Source organism: Orycteropus afer, unplaced genomic scaffold (assembly GCF_000298275.1).
Source record: "Orycteropus afer afer isolate SDZICR_OR568_19922 unplaced genomic scaffold, OryAfe1.0 scaffold00023, whole genome shotgun sequence".
NCBI lineage: Eukaryota > Metazoa > Chordata > Mammalia > Tubulidentata > Orycteropodidae > Orycteropus > Orycteropus afer.
This window is the reverse complement of record NW_006921610.1, coordinates 4,763,748-4,782,558: the sequence shown is the minus strand read 5'-3', so window position 1 is coordinate 4,782,558 and position 18,811 is coordinate 4,763,748. Positions and strand designations below refer to the sequence as shown.

The following is an 18,811-nucleotide window of genomic DNA, read 5'->3' as shown; positions in this document are numbered from 1 at the left end:
CTGGTTTTGGTATTAAGGTTATGCTTGCTTCATAAAATGAGTTAGGGAGGATTCCATCCTTTTCTATGTTTTGGAATACTTTGAGTAGGATCGGTATCACCTTATAAGGCATTTTTATTCTGTGCACTTGGGGTTGCCATGAGTCAGAATCAACTCAATAGCAACTGATTTGGTTTTCTGGTTTATGGATAGCTAATGTGAGCAGTAGGAGCTCTGGTGGTGTAGTGCCTAAGGCATTTGACTGCTAACCAGAAGGCTGGTGGTTCAAACCCACCAGCTAGTCCTAGGAAGGAAGGTTGGCCAATCTCCTCCCATATTGATACAGCCTCAGAAATCCAAGGAGGGGTTGCTAGGAGTTGGATCTGACACAACAGCAGTGAGTTAATGGGAGCAGTGACAGTTCAGTGATGGATGTGGTAGCAATTTAGCCTTCTATGCAGGAGACCTGGGTTCAATTCCCAGCCAATGCACTTCAAGTACACTCATCTATCAGTGGAGGCTTGCACGTTGCTATCATGTTGAACAGGTTTTGGTAGAGTTTTCAGTAAAGATGGACTAGGAACAAAGGCCTGAGGGTCTACCTCCAAAAAGTCAGCCAGTGCAAATCCTATGGATCACAATGACTTGTTCCCATTGTGTGTGAGGTAGCCAAGAGTCAGTGACTGACTCAACAGCAGATATCAACAACTGCTCAAGTTCTCCTAGTGCTTTTCCCTAAACCTCTGCAGAAGACTCAAACTTATATGACTATCCTTATAAGTTTGTTCTAAAAGTTAGAAATAATAGTGTAGTTCCTAGCTATGGATAGCTGGTCAATAGATATTAACTGCAGCCAAGTGAAGTATTCAGTGGTCAGGGGCTGGGTAATACACTCTTTTACATTTGCTCCATATTTCAATCACACAGTCCATGTGTAAGTAGGCTTTATAAGTACACAAAATGACATTCAACTTCTTAACACAGCATTCCAGGCTTGAAACTACCCAAATTATCTGATGGACAGGTAACTAAGTGTATGTGTGTGTGTGTGTGTGTGTTGGGGGGGGGTCGGAAGAGGAGGAAACATTGCTTTTGCATCCTGATCAATCTACACCTGAGGCCTATCTGCTGTGTCACCTTAGGAAAATCACTTAACCTCTCTGTCTTCAGTTGCCTCAACTGTAAGATGGGGGGTGGGAATGTAGATAATATTGTCTACCTTACTAGGCACCTGTGAGGATCAGAGATAATCTATGTAAAGCATGTAGCAAAGTGAATGGCACATAGTAAGCATTTAATAAATGAATACTTTATTACTTATTGTCTCCACATTCTTTCATTCATTCAACTATCCAACAGATATTTATTGTCAGCCTACTATGAGAGGGATCTGAGATGCAAATGTGAACAAGATAGTCACAGTTTCCAACAGAGCCTAACAGGCCAGATATAGGACAGATCAATGGGCATCCAGTAATTAATAACAGAAACACGAGATAGCGCATATTATGGTCAGGCACTGTTCTAAGAGCTTTACCACATTTTATCCATTGAATCCTTACTCCAACTCTATGAAATGGATACTTGCCACGAATTACAGAGTTAGTATAGATTTGAACCCAGGCAGTCGGCTCCAGAGTCTGTGCTTCTATATGCTATGCTGTGTTAACTCTAAACATTTGAATTGGCTTTTATGCTCCCACAGAACAATCTTTACACAAGCATTAAAAAAAAAAAAATCTATGAATCAAATCAGTAACATAGACAGTTATTTCCTTTAGAGAAACAGTGGCACAGAGATATTAAGTCAGCCATTCAGGTAGAGACACTGGCCATTGGTGACTCAGTACCAGGTGGCAGCAGGTTCCAGCTCCCCATCCCCATTTGCTTGCCCTCCCACCCAGCAACCATTTATTGGTAATGGCATTAGAAAAGGAATAGTTACAATCTGGACTTTTGTCTTACTCAAATTTGAACCCCTGATCCACTGTAGCCACAGGGCTCTTCTAGATCTAAACATTCTCAACCTTCAACATTATAATCTTTTATGCTTGATGGAACTTTCTTATGGAAGAGTTAAAAAAAAAAAAAGGCAAATAAATGTTTTATTTTGTTCTTTTCTTAAAAGTGTCTTTATGACGTAAGTGATCTGCTAAGTGTTTGACAGTAAGTAAGTAAGTAAGTAAGCAGTAAGTAGAGTGGGACACCAGACTCTAAGTTCATTTACTACACTGTGGACACCACCCAGTTCTGGATGCCTGAGTGTAACCAAGAATTATAGCAGGAGCTCGTCCTGAGAAATATTTCAGATTTATGACAACATATCATCATCACCATCATTCTAGAATAAAAATGACAATGCTAACATGAAGAGAAGACAACCACTCTCTCCTAACTAGTCAAGAGTGGTTAAGACAAACAATGATTATACTTACTGGGGGACATTGTGCAAGTTTATCAGCTGCTACCAGTTGAACGTTTAAGTGTTTACTTTGGGACTTTCCTCTAGATTTAATCAACCGCTGCAAAACCTGATGGAAAATAGAAAATGAAGGTACTGTCAATGAGTTGAAAGAAAGACCTTTCTAATAGTCTGTATAGCCCCTGTGCATCAATAGAAAGGAAATACAACATGAGAACTATATATAAACTCTGTAATGAAATCATTCAGTCACACTAGTTTCATTAGAGGGATTTGACAATGTTTAGTTTATTCTAGCTCTGTATGAGATCTTGGTGCGATCCTGAATTCCCACCCTAAATTTACCCAGAGATTTCAAAGAGAGCTCTGCAGAAGAGGAAGAACTGGTCTGCATCAGGTCATTTATATCCAAATTCAGTTGAGTAATATTTTGGTTCATTCATGTCAGATAAATAGCAGAGTTATTGATATTATTTGGTCTTTTTTTGTCACTGATTATTACTGAGGCATTTCAATTTAATTTTATGTTAGGCAGACTATTTAATGTTTGGAAATCTAGGCAAAGCATTTGCATGGGTATACTGCTACTTATATGCCAACAGACTGTGTCATTTGAGCACTGCCATATACTCCCTTTTCCTTTAACTGTTTTACCTGAAACAGGGCCCTCCCCCAAAAAGAGTGCTAGTTCATGAAGCAATATGACACCTTTGCACAAGAGCTCCCCTTCCTGCACTTAAGGGTCCCACGATGATTGGGGTAGGGGACCAGGAGGGATTGAAATCTATTCCACTGCACTGAGGGGTGCTTGAATTGCTCATCAGTTCTGGGTCAGAAACCTGCAGGTGGTCAGGGCAATTTCAATCCATTCTAATGATTCCAAAAGGGCCTGGTTTGGTCTGGATTCCCAAGATCATCCTATGCAGAATTAGTGCCTACAGATGGAAGGCTGAGAATATCAGAACATCTGGGGAAGGGCACAGCTCCTTTAGCTAGCCTCTGGCTGAAAGAAGAGGCTATCTTTCTGGTTAGGAGTTGAATTAGCATTTAGTTGCTAAAATGTGCTTAAGAGGCAGCAAAAAAAAAAAAAAAAAAAAGCTGATTATTAGGGTAGCACTTTGCAAGGATGTCTCTTTCACATAAACTTTTTACCACATCATCATTTTTTTTTTTAAAAGAAAGAATACACAAATCAAAAGAAACAAATTTGGGGCTGTTACATTTTTACTTTTATTTCCCCCAGTGGCATGAAGATACATGGCACTTGTCTAGAACTACTATATTCCTCAAAGAACCCATTCTAAACACAAATGCCAGCATCTGTAATGTTCCCTTAAGGCATGTTTACACAGTAATATTCTACCTTCTCTCTATATAATGATAAAAGGAGCTCTGGTGGCATAGTGCCTAAGGCATTTGACAGCTAACCAGAAGGTAGGCACTTCAAACTCACCAGCTTCTTAGTGGAAGGAAGATAAGGCAATCTACTTCCATAAAGATTTATAGCCTTAGAAAGCCAATGGGGGTCGCTATGAGTCAGAATCAACTCCATGGCTATGCATTTGTTTATACACCTACAAACATATGATAAAAGGAGTTCTGATGCTGTAGTGCATAAGGCATTTGGCTGCTAACCAGAAGGTCAGAGGTTCAAACCCATTAGCTGTTCCACCAGAGGAAGATGAAGCAATCTACTTCCATAAAGATTTATAGCCTTGGAAAGCCAATGGGGGTTGCTATGAATTTGAATTGACTCAAAGGCATGGGCTTGGTTTAGTCTGCTTCCGTAAAGATTTACAGCTTTGGAAATAATATGGGGCAGTTCTACTCTATCCTATAGGGTCACTGAGTCGGAATCAACTGGACGGTCATGGGTATACATGATAGAGATACCATTCTTAAATTACATACTCTATCAACTGGGGAGAAAACGTATGTGACACAAGAATCAATACTACTCAAGAAATGTATCAAGACAGAACTCACAGCCTATGAAAAGTCAGTGCCTACTTTCCTTTGTCTTCCTTGAATTTTCTGTTACTATTAAACACCACTCCTTGGAAAGAAGATTGGGCAATCTACTACCATAGTGATACCGCCTTGGAAACCCAAGGAGGGGTCACTATAAGTCAGATCCGACTTGATGGCAGTGTGTTTTTTTTTATTACATGTTTGCACAACTGTCTGGTTTGTTCCCCACTGTAGACACTGAGTTTCTTTAAGGAATGGTTTATAATTTGTTTCCTATTTCAAAATGCCTAGAACCTGTACATGCCGTAGGAATTAAATAATGTGTTCATTAACAGTCTCAACAAGACATTTTCCTTGCCCACCAGTAAAAAAGCACAGAGCAAAGAATATTTCAAAAGAAATGAGCTTCTAATCCTCTTTAAGATAGAAATGAGCTAATTACCTTTGGAGAGGAGACTTTTACATGGACAATAATTGGTGCTAAGGAAGTCTTTATAAGTTGTGCTGGGTGATTGATGGTGTCGGCATCAAGAACAACCAGTTGCAAAGATCTTGCCAACTCAAAGATTCTTTCAATTTCACTCTGTACTTCAGCTAAAAGTAAAATAGTAAATAATAGGTCATGATTACTTAGTTGTTTTTTTTAAAAAATATTTTATTGTATTTTCTGGTCAAAGTGTACACAGTAAAACAGGTTTCTATTCAACAATTTCTACACATACTGTACAGTAACAGTGATGATATTTTTCACATTGTGTCAACATTCTCATTATTTCTATTCCAGTTGTTCTATTCCCACTAACCTAGTCTCATTGCCTCTAACCTTTCATCTATGCTTTAGAGTAATTATTAACTGTTATTGTTGTTATGTGCCATCGCGTCGGACCCGACTCATAGCAACCCTTCCTTGGGTTTCCGAGGCAGTTTCACTACGGAAGTAGATTGCCCAACCTTCCTTCCGAGGAGTGGCTGATGGGTTTGAACCACCAGCCTTCTGGTTAGCAGTCAAATGCCTTAGGTACTATGCTACCAGAGCTCCCAATTATTAACTGTTGTTATTGTTGTTATGTGCCACCGAGTCGGCCCTGACTCATAGCGAACCCCCTTGGGTTTCCAAGGCAGTATCACTACAGAGGGAGCTCTGGTAGCATAGTGGCTAAGACACTTGCCTGCTAACCAGACGGCTGGCGGTTCAAGCCCACCAGCCACTCCTCGGAAGGAAGGTTGGGCAATCCTACCTCCGTAGTGATACTGCCTCGGAAACCCAAGGAGGGGTCGCTATGAGTCGGGGCCGACTGGACGGCACATAACAACAACAACAACATCACTACAGAAGTAGATTGCCCAACCTTCCTTCCAAGGAGTGGCTGGTGGGTTTGAACCGCCGGCCCTCTGGTTAGCAATCAAGTGCCTTAGGCACTATGCTACCAGAGCTCCTAATTATTAACTAGTTGGTCTCATATGGATGATTTTTTAAAGAACCACAATACTCAAAGGTGATATTCTTTACTTTATGACTAAGATGCTATTTGGCAAAATGTTGTTTTTCAGGGGATAGTTTCAGTTCAAGGTTTAAAGAGTATCTCAGAGGAATAGTCTCAGGGATTCCTCTAGTCTTAGGTGGTCCAGTAAATCTGGATTTTTTTTTTTTGAATTTGAAGTTCTGTTCCACATTTCTCTCCCTTTCTACCAGGATCCATCTACTGTGGTCCTGATCAGAATGTTCGGTAGTGGTAGCCAGGCACCATCTAGTTCTTCTGGTCTCAAGGTAGAAGAGGTTGTGGTACTTAGTTTTTATTTAAAGAACTTTCAGGTAATGTCGCCTACATTGCAAAAATGAAATGTTTTGAATTTCCCTAGTCTTGCCTAACTTAAGACCTTATCTAAAGGTACACAGAAATAAGTTGGGTTTCACATAAAACATTAACAGTTGTGGAAGAAATCAGATGACTCACTTGATTTGCTTCTTACACTCAGGGTAATATTTACCAGTTTATGTAGCTATGTTTTATGTTGCTGATAATTACTACTTTGTTCTAAAGACTTTTAACTACAGAAGCCATAATTATCTTTAGTATGTACATAAAAAACAAAACCTAAGACCAATTATTTGATTTTAAAGTACTGCAATGTATCTAGATGCAAATCTACTTGGTTGGTTACAACAGCTAAGTGACCTAAATCTGTTTATGAATCTGGTCAAATAAAAATCTAGTTATTATCAAATGCCTAAAATAATCCACCTATTTTAAAAACAAAATAGACTATCTATAAAAACATAACATTGGGAGCTCTGGTAGCATAGTGCCTAAGGCACTTGACTGCTAACCAGAAGGCTGGCGGTTCAAACCCACCAGCTACTCCTTGGAAGGAAGACTGGGCAATCTACTTCCGTAGTGATACTGCCTCGGAAACCCAAGGAGGGGTCGCTTTGAGTCGGGTCTGACTCGACGGCACATAACAACAACAACAAAAATGTAACATGCTTTTATACACAAATATTTAATTTATAAAACATATATATTTGTTAGGTCATTTCCAAAGATGGTGTTAAACTGCTTGATTTTCAGAAATGGTCTTGTTTTGTCCTTTGTATATTTTGGCTATATTGAGCGAGGATGGAGAGACTTTGTCTCATGTACTTTGGACATATTATCAGGAGGGACCAGTCTCTGGAAAAGGACAGTCATGGCTGGTAAAGTAGAGGGTCAATGAAAAAGTAGAAGACCCTCAACAAGATGGAATGACATAGTGGTTGCAACAATGGACTCAAGCATAACAATGATTATGAGGATGGTGCAGGATGGGTAGAGTTCCATTCTGTTGTACATGGGTCATCATGAGTCAGAACCCTCTCAACAGCACCTAACAACAGTAACAATACATTCTTCTGGAATTTCAAATGTACATTATGGATAGTACTTTAAAGGCTCCAAGGAGTCTTGCAGTAAAGAAATCTGTTACCTGTACAACCCATCATTTCCAAATTTATTTAACCATGGAAAACATTCTGAATGTAACAACTATTAATGTCATATACAATTATCATTTCATGACATCTACTTTGGAGCCCTCCTTAGCAAGGCACACTAGAGTTCTAACAAACTGGCCCCAATATCCTTTATCTGTCTCTTCTCTTGCCACTCCCAAATCTCACCCCATCTCCATTTTCTAAGCAAGTTATGAATAAAACTACCTATCTCTCAACCACACAATGTTATTTTTATATGTCGGTGCCTTTGTGCATTTTATCTGCCTTGAAGAACCAGCTCAAATATAATTTCTATGATGTCTTCTCAGACACTCTTATCTCCTACCCTTCTCTCTTTGAGTACATAAGTCTTCTCTGATAATTCCATCATCACATAATATTTTAACTAGCTGTACCTTCTCTATGTTTGCCTATAGGTAATGTACTGTGTCTTATTTCCTAAGTCTAGCATAATTCATGGTACATAACAAATGTTTAATAAACATTTGGTGAAGAAATCTACAAGTGTATTAACAAGGAGACCCACAGGCATAAATAGCTCACTTAGAGATTATTACAATAGGTTACCATTACATTAACTCCAGTGGTTGTAGGCATCTGACTTTAAAGAGTAAAGCTAAACACCCGTGAATGGGGATTACATTGATTTACATTCATCCCTTAACATTCACCACTCCCATCCCTCATCCCATCAACTCTGATGTCAGGTGACTAGAAATGACCTCAGTGAATGGTCATGAACCCTTTGGCTAGTCCAGATGACTAAGTAAGCCAAGAAACCTGGCTTACGTTTGAAGCCACTTATTCAGCAGAGGAAGGCGTGGTTAAAAGTCCCTGTGAAGGAGTGGTTAAAAAGCACTGTGATGAGTGAGCAGGAGGAAGGAAGACATAGAACAGAGAATAGGTTGGAAAAATCTTCAACCTAACTAGCTGCACTTGTCACCTGTGATATTTTACTTTAGTGACTTATCTAAATTGATTCACCATCATCAACACTGCCATTGTCACCTTTTCAAAGTGAAAATACTATGCTTTTAAGAGCATGTAACACTCTGTAGTGAAAAGTGCTAAATGTGGGACTGAGGACTATGAAATTTTCCTCTTTACAACTACTGCATTTGGTATGTTTAACATTCTTTCACAAAGCAACCATCAACAAATATTTATTGAGCAATTATTATGTGCTAATCCTGTGCTAGGAATATAGAGATGATTCTTAGTATCCTCTTCCTAACCTGCATAAACCTTGGCTCAGGGTCAAGGCATAGCTTTCAATGGATTCTTAATGGGATATTTGAGCAAGCAATCCATCTTGGACACTTATTATCATTTTTTAAAATCAAATTTGGAGCCCATTTCAGCCTACGGCATTTGACTGCTAATGAGAAGCCAGGTGGGTCAAACCCACCAGCCACTGCTCAGAAGGAAGGTTGGACAATCTACTTCCGTAGTAATACCATCTGGGAAACCCAAGGAGGGGTGCTATGAGTTGGATCCAACTCGATGGCAGTGTGTTGCATTGCACAGAAGAGTCCTGTTTTTCCTACTCTGCTGATAAAGAAGAGGACAGTGAAAACAAGTTGCCCTCAGAATGAAAAAGAGAATCCTAGAAAGTTGAGTGGATTGTCATTACGGAGCCTACACCAAGCCCTTCAACATGGACTTGGTGATTCACCAGCAGCCTAGGCTCCCTTCTGGTTCCTTCCTCCACAGCATGGCTCATATAGGCATCGATGAAACTAATCACACGTGGCTTTTTCTTCTGCAACATGGCAAATTTTATGATGCTTTCTGACTAATATCCTGGGAAAGACAGGTTCAAATTCCCTGCATGTGATTTCTAGTTCCGTTCAAAGACTATTCTAGGACCACTAAGAACACCATTATCCAGCTATTCTTCTAATGATGGGAGAAGGCTGAACACCTCATTTCCTTTCATGTCAGCTGTGACTCAGGTATGACAGATATCATTAACCTCATTATGGGGCTTGGGCAAAGCAGAGATGAGTGGTTTCACATGGTTCGGCAGTACCAGACTGGAAGCCCATGAGGATTCTTCCCACAAGACTACTAATTAGCTAATTGACTGGAGCTGAGAGGGAGCCAGCTCTGGTTGCTGTAGGACTCTGCTCCCACCCTCCCACACACACACTGTTTTTTCATGGCTAGCATTCTCTTCAGCTGTTCTGTTCTTCCCTAGTCAGAATGCAAGGCAAATTGGAAAAGACATTCATCAACGCAATGTGTCATCCAGTCTGAAAGCAGAACCACCATACATCTTACCTAGGCTGGACCGTGTGTTCGAACGTTCAATTATTGCTCTCTTGCTGGGGTTATTTAGGACAGATCTCTTAGCAAGAGAAATGTCAGCAGTCACTCTGGTTATTGATATCCTATGAATAGGAACACAGAACAGAACAAGCCAGTAAAAATTTTATGGGGCTCTCCAAGTGATTTATAACCACAACACTTAATAATCACTTTACATACTAGGGTGGAACCACAGTATAATAAACATTGGCCACAAGTATTTTAAACAGGCTTTGGGTAATATTAAAACACAAGCAGAGCAGAATGGAAGAAAGTTTTGACTATTTAACAAAAAACTAATAAAAATGCAGCTCTTCCTCCTATTTCCTGCATTGTCTAATTCCCTTTATAATGCAACAGTGTCAGGAGGCAATCAAAACATATGAATAAACCATGCTCTTTTTATGAAGCAGCGATACAATTTCCTCAAAATTTACAACTGATTTGCTGTTGAATAAGACATTCAGAAACTACAAATGCCCTGCCCTCGTATATACTGATGGTCAAAAGCGGACACCTTCCTTTTGATCATCAAAGACAATTAGTTGGCTAAATTGCATTATCTGTGCTCAATTCATGAGACTTGACAGCATTTCTCCACAGGCCTGAAGGGGTGTTTCATATGTAAGAATCTTAAAAATATGGTTCCTTTTCTGCAAGTATGAGATTCCTCAGAATATTTGCATATGACCGAATGCATAACTCTCATGAATCCAGAGAGACAAAGAGAGAAATGTGGGACAGAACTTCAAATTCTCAAAAAAAATCCAGACTTGCTGGACAAATTGAAACAAGAGGAATCCCTTAGATCCTCCTGAGAATTGAAAATATCCTCTGAAAACATAAGACCATAGCTGAGGGCAATGATGAGTCTTACATCAGAATTTTGATAAGTTAGAAAGTATCCTGTAGTCATACAAGAAAATAAAGCAATGACATTGCAAAAGGATGAAGAGAGGTCTATTTGCATATGATTTATCACGTGAGAACCTATGGAATTTATGTTAAAACATTACCCTTTTACTTCCAACTGGGATTGCTCAACTTCTGATTATCATCTACCTTTAGAATTCAATCTTCCTTTGGATCAGTAGCTGATGAGAATTCAAAGTTTGCCTCTCTAAGCTAGTTACTACCATCCTGGACCTTTCTTCACCCTTTACAGTGTGGCAGACTTTTCAGAAAGGAGTCAAGAAGAGCAGCACCCCTCCTTTTGTATACTCAGTTGGCACCTACTCTCTTCCATTTTCAAACTCCTCTGGGGAAAGTAAAAGAGCTCTAGTGGCACAGTGGTTAAAGCACTAGCCTTTAACTAAAAGGTTGGTGGTTGGAACCCACCAGCTGATCCTTGGGAGAAAGATGAGACAGTCTGCTTCTGTAAAGATTTACAGCTTTGGAAATTCTATGGGGGCAATTCTACTATATCCTATAGGGTTGCTATGGGTCTGAATTGACTATATGGCAGGGGTGGGTCTGGGGAGTGGACGAAATTGTGAACAATTAAACTATTTGTCATCTCACATACCTCTTTTGGGACAATGCTGTTAGCACTGTCAGAAAACTGTTCACCTGGCTTTAGTAACCTGACTCTGGGGAGAATTTAAAATAGACCTTTACACAAGTGATTGGAAATCACTTCCTTCAAGTTACTGAATGTGCAAAAGTTCTGGTGCCATTTTAAAGCAAAGCATTACTTACTTGTGTCATTGTAGTTATGAGCTGTAGAAGTTTTAAATTTCTAGAATTTAGAAGCTCTAAGAAATTATTTGATGCCTTTTCAAATTATCTTCTACAGAAATCAAGAGTTTTGCAGAAGTACTCCAAAAGTCACTGAGCATGGAAGGAAGGCCTAGTTGGTGGGGCTTTAGCTTTTCTATCCTCAATGCCAGACATACATCACTGCATTTCTGTATTATACTTTGTGGCACAAATATGACATCATTGTGATTGTTGTGTTGCTAGAAAACATTTAAAAACACTGGTCTAGTCCAACCTCTTCCTTTCCAGGAAGGAAGCTAAGACGTGGAAAGGGACCTCAACATGGTTTATTACAGGTTTAAAAGGTCTAAAATAGGTTCCTGAGCACCAGGCTAGGGCTTGTTACCTGGCTCCACAATTCTCCTCTTATAACTTCAGTTTTTCTTCTCCAGCAACCTCATACCCATAACCAATACAAGCCAAATTATCAATCATAGGTGCACAGGATTTAAATGATGTTGAGGACAGGCAAACCCCACACCTTAGCCGCTTTGCAACATGAAATCTCACAGACAATCCCTGTGGTTACGGCTTCTCGTTCTGGCAGAAAGGGATTTGTTTGTATTTGCTTGTTTCTTTCTTTCTTGTTTAAGAATGGAATTGCTAGACAGAAACATACAGATCTATGACTGGAGACAAGTGAGTTGGTTCAGGAACAATAATGAGTTCTGGAGGGCCCAAAAATTCTATTCTGCTTAAGTAAAAATCAAATTTTCTCATTCTGTGTAAGCCAAATAATGATCTTTGGTTCTTAGAATTAGAAGGGATCATCAACAAATGCACATTCTTATCTTTTTTCTTCTGAGTTAGAAAAGCACTTCCATTTGAAAACACAACCAAAGTATTACAAAAATAAGAAAATACAGAGAAAAAGATGTGGACAATAAAGGTTTATTTTCCCTTGTTTTATTTGTTAATAAAATACAAGTTAATTTGTTAATACAAGGTATTTATTAATAAAGATGCACATGTATAGAAAATCGCTCAGGAGAATACAGACAGCCCTAGAAAGCTTTCAATAAGATAAAGCAGCAGTTTCTCCTTTCTAAGCAGAGATGCTTACTATTATCAAAATCAGACTTCTAACCCAACTGCTTTTTTCATAAAAGGCTCCCAACAATGCAATTACTATATTCACCATTGAATTCTAACATATCCTTTTTTTTTTTTTTTCAAATTTAAAAGTAATTTTCTTTCTTGGCTACACTCATATCCCCTTAGTGTCTTTCAGCAGTTGTGTGCATTCCTGTTTGGTACACAGCTCTAATATGATCCAATGTAAGCCTTTCGTGATAGTGTCAGTAGTTACTAGCCTGTAGGTAAAAGACTAAGAAGACTTCAGCACCACAGCAGCAGTGGTGAACGTCACTGAAAATGAGCAAAAATCTTTGCCTAAATTCAGTAAATCTGAACCCTTTGATGTATTGTGCTTTGGAATTAATCATCATCATTGTAGTCCAATATCAGCTGCAGTGGTTTCTATGGAATGATACTACTTTCAGTTATGACACATCCATTCAAAAATAATTAGTATTTCCATGTTGGTAACATAATAGCTGTAAAATCCTATACTCTATCCTTGCTACATCTAATAAGTATCACTATTTTCATAGTAATTTTAAAACCTCCTAGTATTCATAGGGAAATGTATTTCAAAGAACAGAACAGTGCAATGTCAAGAGAATAGGGATGGAAGGCATAGGGGGACCTGGATAATTCTCTTGCTGTTGCATGACCATGGCAAGGTCATTAGACAAGTCAAGCCACTTCTTTGAGCCTCGGTTTCCTAATCAATAAAATGGAGATAATGGCTTTGCCATAACTATCTCATGGGATTGTCATTAGGAGCAAACAAGGTTTTATATATATATATATATATATATATATATATATATATATGAAAGCCTTTTATATATATATAACCTTGTTTGCTCCTAATGATAATCCCATGAGATAGTTATGGCAAAGCCATATATATATAAAAGGCTTTCTTAATTTTTCAGTGTCCTATGTTGATAGGCATATATATAATACATATGTTGTTGTTGTTGTTATTGTTATTTGCCGTCGAGTCAGACCCGACTCATAGCGACCCTTCCTTGGGTTTCTGAGGCAGTATCACTTTGGAAGTAGATTGCCCAACCTTCCTTCTGAGGAGTGGCTGGTGGGTTTGAACCACCAGCTTTCCGGTTAGCAGTCAAGTGCCTCAGGCACTATGCTACCAGAGCTCCTATAATACATATAGGATAAGCAATTGTTGGAGATTTAAATACTTGGAGGAGACAATTTCCTTATATCTTATCCTCAAAAGTTAAGTCTAACATGGACTCTACCAATCCTACAGTTCATGAAATGTATATACACTTTGAGGGTATAATATGCTGTAACCAAAACGTGATAATTTAAATATGGCCTTAAAGTGTTCAATTAATTATCTCTAGCATTTAACTCCCACCAGCCACTCCTCGGAAGTAAGGTTGGGCAATTGACCTCCGTAGTGATAACGCCTTGGCAACCCAAGGAGGGGTCACTATGAGTTGAGACCAACTCGACAGCACATAACAACAACAACAACAACAGCATTTGACTCAAGGAGCTCTGGTGGTATAGTGCTAAGGCATTTATTTGACTGCTAACAAGAAGTTCAAACCCACCAGCCACTCTGCAGAAGGAAGACTGGGCAATCTACTTCTGTAAAGATTTACCACCTTGGAAACCCAAAGTCACTATGAGTCAGAATTGACTTGATGGCAGTGAGTTTTTTTTTTTTTTTTTAAAGTAGTGTTTGAGTCTGCATTTGAATGGAGAATAGTGGGAGGAGATGATAGCAGAGCATATTGATTATAAAACAGAAGACACTGTTCTTTTTCCATTTGTTGACTGTAATTACAAATTCTTTTCAGTCTTACATGGTACTGCTGTGTAATAATATCAATCTTTTCCATTTCCTCTTAAGGTGTATTCTCAGCCTCTTTTCTCAATTTTTTTCTCAGACCTTTTTTTTTTTCCTTAAGTGTTCCTTGGCTAACAGCTTCTTACACCTTAAGATGTTACCTATGTATGTTATAGGATGTTCATCTAGGATTTTTGGCCATGATCTCTGTTATAAAGTGTCCAATAACTGCCATAGAGCTGATCTGATCCAATTGTCAAAAAGCCTAAAGAAACAACTATGTTGGGATTTGAAATGATCAGCATAGGTGAACATATTGAAATTGGTTTGAGAGTCTGATGTTCAGCCTATGAATGGTAGATTCAACCTGCTGGATAAATTCCATCTAAAAGGATGATTCCCAATGAGTGTCTGTGGTGTGAAATGAAGAGAACATTCTGTGCCATTGTATGTGACCATGTCCTTGCCAGGTTGGTGCCACTGTAGAAATTTTTCAGGCGCACTTTATGGTTCTGTGTGTAGGACTCATCACTACATGAGAATATCCATGTCTACAGGGGCCCTTGAGAACTGTTTAGTGTTCTGCTTTTCATTTTCTTGCGTTTTTCACAATGAGGCCCTACAATAGTAGTTACTGAAATAAAAGTATGTAGTAAGCAGCTCTAAACCAACTCAAATAATTACAAATAATTACAAAAGTACCAGATAAAGTATATGATTCTGTAAGAGGAAAGCTGTTTGACTTAAATTCAATTTGTTAAATTATTTTCTAATCAAGATCTGAAAAGCAATATTGAAGAACAAAGCATCTTAGCCAATTTATCTCTTCTCTACTCTTTTTGAAAAATAACAGAAATTTCTCCTATTTTGTCTATTCATCTATCTGGATCCATGGGAGCTCTGTTGGCATAGTGCCTAAGGCATTTGATTGCTAACCAGAAGGCTGGTGGTTCAAACCCACCAGCCATTTCTCAGAAGGAAGATTGGGCAATCTACATTCATAGAGACACCACCTCAGAAACCCAAGGAGGGGTCACTATGAGTTGGATTACACTCAACAGCAGTGAGTTTGGTTTTTTTGGTTTATCTGCACCGTAATTAATGAAACATGGAGTAGATTTCCATTAGAACATAGTGTTTATTCTATATCACTATGGCAAAACCTTTTTGTGTAATTGTTCTCTTGGCTGGTTTCAATTAAAGACTATTTATTGTTTTCTCTCCTTTTATTAAGTGGTAAAACATAATCAATGCCTATGGAAGCAGTAGTCAAGAAATCAAACAACTTATTGCACTGGGCAAATCTGTTGTAAAACACCTCTTTAAAGTGTTAAAAAGCAAATATGGCATCTTGAGGACTAAGGTGACCTAAGCCATGATATTTTCAATCACCTCATATGCATGGGAAAGCTAGACAATAAATAAGAAAGATTTAAGAAGAATCGATGCCTTTGAATTACGGTATTGGCAAAGAATATTGAATATACCATGGACTATCAGAAGAAGAAACAAATCTGTCTTGGAAGAAGTACATCTAGAATGCTCCTTAGAAAGGAGGATGGTGAGACTGTCTCACATACTTTATACATGCCATCAGGAGAGACAAGTCCTTGGAGAAGGACATCATGCTTGGTAAAAGGTCAATGAAAAAGAGGAAGACCTTCAATGAGATGGATTGACACGGTGGCTACAATGAGCTCAAACAAAGCAATGATTTTGAGGATGGCACAGAGCCATGTTGGTAACATAATAGCTGTAAGATCCTTCTATTTCATTCTGTTGTACACAGGGTCACTATGAGTCAGAACAAACTTGATGGCAGCCAACAACAATGCAGCAGATAGCTCAAAATGTAAACCTAGACCCCATGCAGAAGACACGTCAGTCAGTGTGCAGCTACCAGCAAATGTCTTCTTCCTTACCACAGTCTCCATATTCAAGATCTCTACATGAACTCATTACAGCTTTTTCTGCTGCACTGGCCTCTCATTTTAAGAAAGCAAGCCCACCTTCTCACCCCTCACCTTTAATGTGTATCTTTCCTCCAACTCTGCTGTACATAAGATCTCTCCAAGGCTAAGTCTCTTTCTTCAACTATTACTTTTGCTGTTGCTGGATTCTTTCTCACATCTTCAGATTCTCTGCCATGTCCTCAGAATCCATGGACCACTTGGCATTAAAGTTCTAATTCTATTTCTTTTAAAACCCCCTTGAATGATGTGTGTAAGTGCTTTAAGCAGACAATTCTACCTGAGCTGTGACAAATCTCTGCTGCTATAATGAAATGCATTTCCTGTTTCTGGGCTTCAAATTGAGGAAGAACATCAGATTCATCATTAAGACAGTAATTAAGTCACATTTTCTCTATGCCAAATTTTCGTAATTCTTTTCTTCTTTCCCATCGGTTCTACCTTTCAAACACACATTTCATTATATTGTTGTTTATGTCTTCTGGTACTGAAGAATCTAGCACAAACTTAAGCAGTGTTGCAGAATGGGTCCTGTTCTGGTCAAGGACTGTTATGGGACCATGAGGTGAAGCACTGCTCAGAACTGCCTTAGGTTAAAGGAATGACAAACTTAAGTGGGTGGAAACCATGTGACTCCAAGTATAGCGGAAGGAACTATACATGAACAACTAAGAACAAAGAAGACTAGGTGCATATTAGCTGCCCCTTCAATCCATGAAAGGTTGCATGGGAGAGTAAGGACTATAGCCAGGATAGGACCAGAACCAGAACCAAGACCAATACTGTTAAGTTAAAAAAAAACAAAAAAAACAGATTCCAGCTGTTTCATTGTAATGCTTTTTTTAGGAAGTGTACTCCCATTAGTCAGAAATTTTTAAACAGAAGCAAGCTGTCTATCTGATTGCAGTGCTGGAGATGGAAAATTACATTAAAAGAAATTTTAAGCTTCTTTCCAACTTCAGTGTTCTCGTATCCAGGCCTTTTCACTTGTTTTCTTTGAAACTACTTCATTCTCTGCCTATTCTTCAAAAGGAAAATGGCTTGAGATACATACATTGCTTTCTTGTTAAGCCCTTTATGCCCACTAGAATGTGGCAAAGACTGTTATTTTTCCAAAAAAAATCTATTTCCTCTTCTTACTGAGTATATGTATTTCCCAGTCTGCTTTGTAATTAGGGGTGGCCACATGACCAATTTCTAGCCAATGAAATATGAGAAATGATGCATGCCACTAGTCCTGGCACGTGCTTTTCCCCAACCAGCTGACTGGAGAGATCAGGCTCAAGGCTGAGGGGCCCAAATGACAAATGGAACAAACTTCCTGCCAATCCTCTCACTTCATCTTCCCCCACAGCTGAGGAACACCTACCTTTGGCTTTTAAATGAGCAATAATAAACTCCCATCATCTTTGGGTCAATAAACTTCTATTGTGTTTGAGTCATTATGTACTTTTGGGTCTTTTTCTTTTCTTTTTTTTTTTTAAGGCAGCCTGGCCTATACCAATGTTGCTAGCAATACATATAGGGGCAATAAAGCATTCTGATTTCTTGAACAAAAATCTCAATTGTTGGAACTAAAATGTCAGTTCATTTTATTTGTACACAGTCCCAAAAATTAATAAATATTTCTAACACAATTATCCAGAAAGTTTTTCTTTTCACAAATATGTACAATTTGCACTTAAAGCATTATCATGTTTGCCTTTTTAAGATATTAAATTTATTTGAAAATTTTAAATATTTTACAATTATTTAGCCCATTTAAAGAGGATAACTAGGATGCATTCATCCATACTTCTCAGTACACACTTATTTAAGTTTCTTCATTTCTGATAAGTCTTCAGGTAATTTTATTTAATTATTTTTACATGTGATTTCCGCATTATGAAGACCTAAGTACTTAGTATTTAGTATTAAGTAAATCTGGACTTTATACCATTTCTTTGCAAAACACACAAATTCTTTATAGATATTTTTCATAAAACATAAATGATAAAATTATTTGATGAATATAGACTGAGCCATATTGATGATGGGTCATAGTAGAATGCATATAAAATAAGCCAATAAAATAAGATTACTGCAATTAAAGCATATCTAAAACTAAGCATCCAAATAAGTGCTATTGCGTACAAAATAGTTTCTTTGGGAGGCTTATGATGTAAACATTTCTTAGATTTTTCTTTTGGAAGAAAGTCATTATATTTCTATCTCCATGTCACACACACACACACACACACACACACACACAAATTCCCAGATGACAGCATCAAGTTTGACCAGCCAGCTATCATATTCCTTAGAGATATTACAGATTTTAATTAATATTTTTCATAATATCAGTTTAGCATGAATTCATTAATACTAAGATAATAAATTAGGAGCTCTGGTAGCAAAGTGCCTAAGGCACTTGACTGCTAACTAGAAGGCTGGCGGTTAAAACCCACCAGCCACTCCTAGGAAGGAAGGTTGGGCAATCTACTTCCATAGTGATACTGCCTTGGAAACCCAAGGAG

The 18,811-nt window shown here is 38.3% G+C and overlaps 1 protein-coding gene across 1 annotated transcript in view; it reads right to left on the bottom strand.

Annotated features, from left to right (window-relative positions):
- Positions 1-18,811, bottom strand: part of CACNB4 (calcium voltage-gated channel auxiliary subunit beta 4) — a 365,008-nt gene that overhangs the window by 18,787 nt on the left and 327,410 nt on the right. The window contains exons 10-12 of the mRNA XM_007934929.2: positions 9,648-9,757; positions 4,815-4,966; positions 2,415-2,510 (exon numbers count right to left, since the gene is read on the bottom strand). Coding sequence (XP_007933120.1) covers positions 2,415-2,510; positions 4,815-4,966; positions 9,648-9,757 — 358 coding nt within the window. The remainder of the gene's footprint in view (positions 1-2,414; positions 2,511-4,814; positions 4,967-9,647; positions 9,758-18,811) is intronic.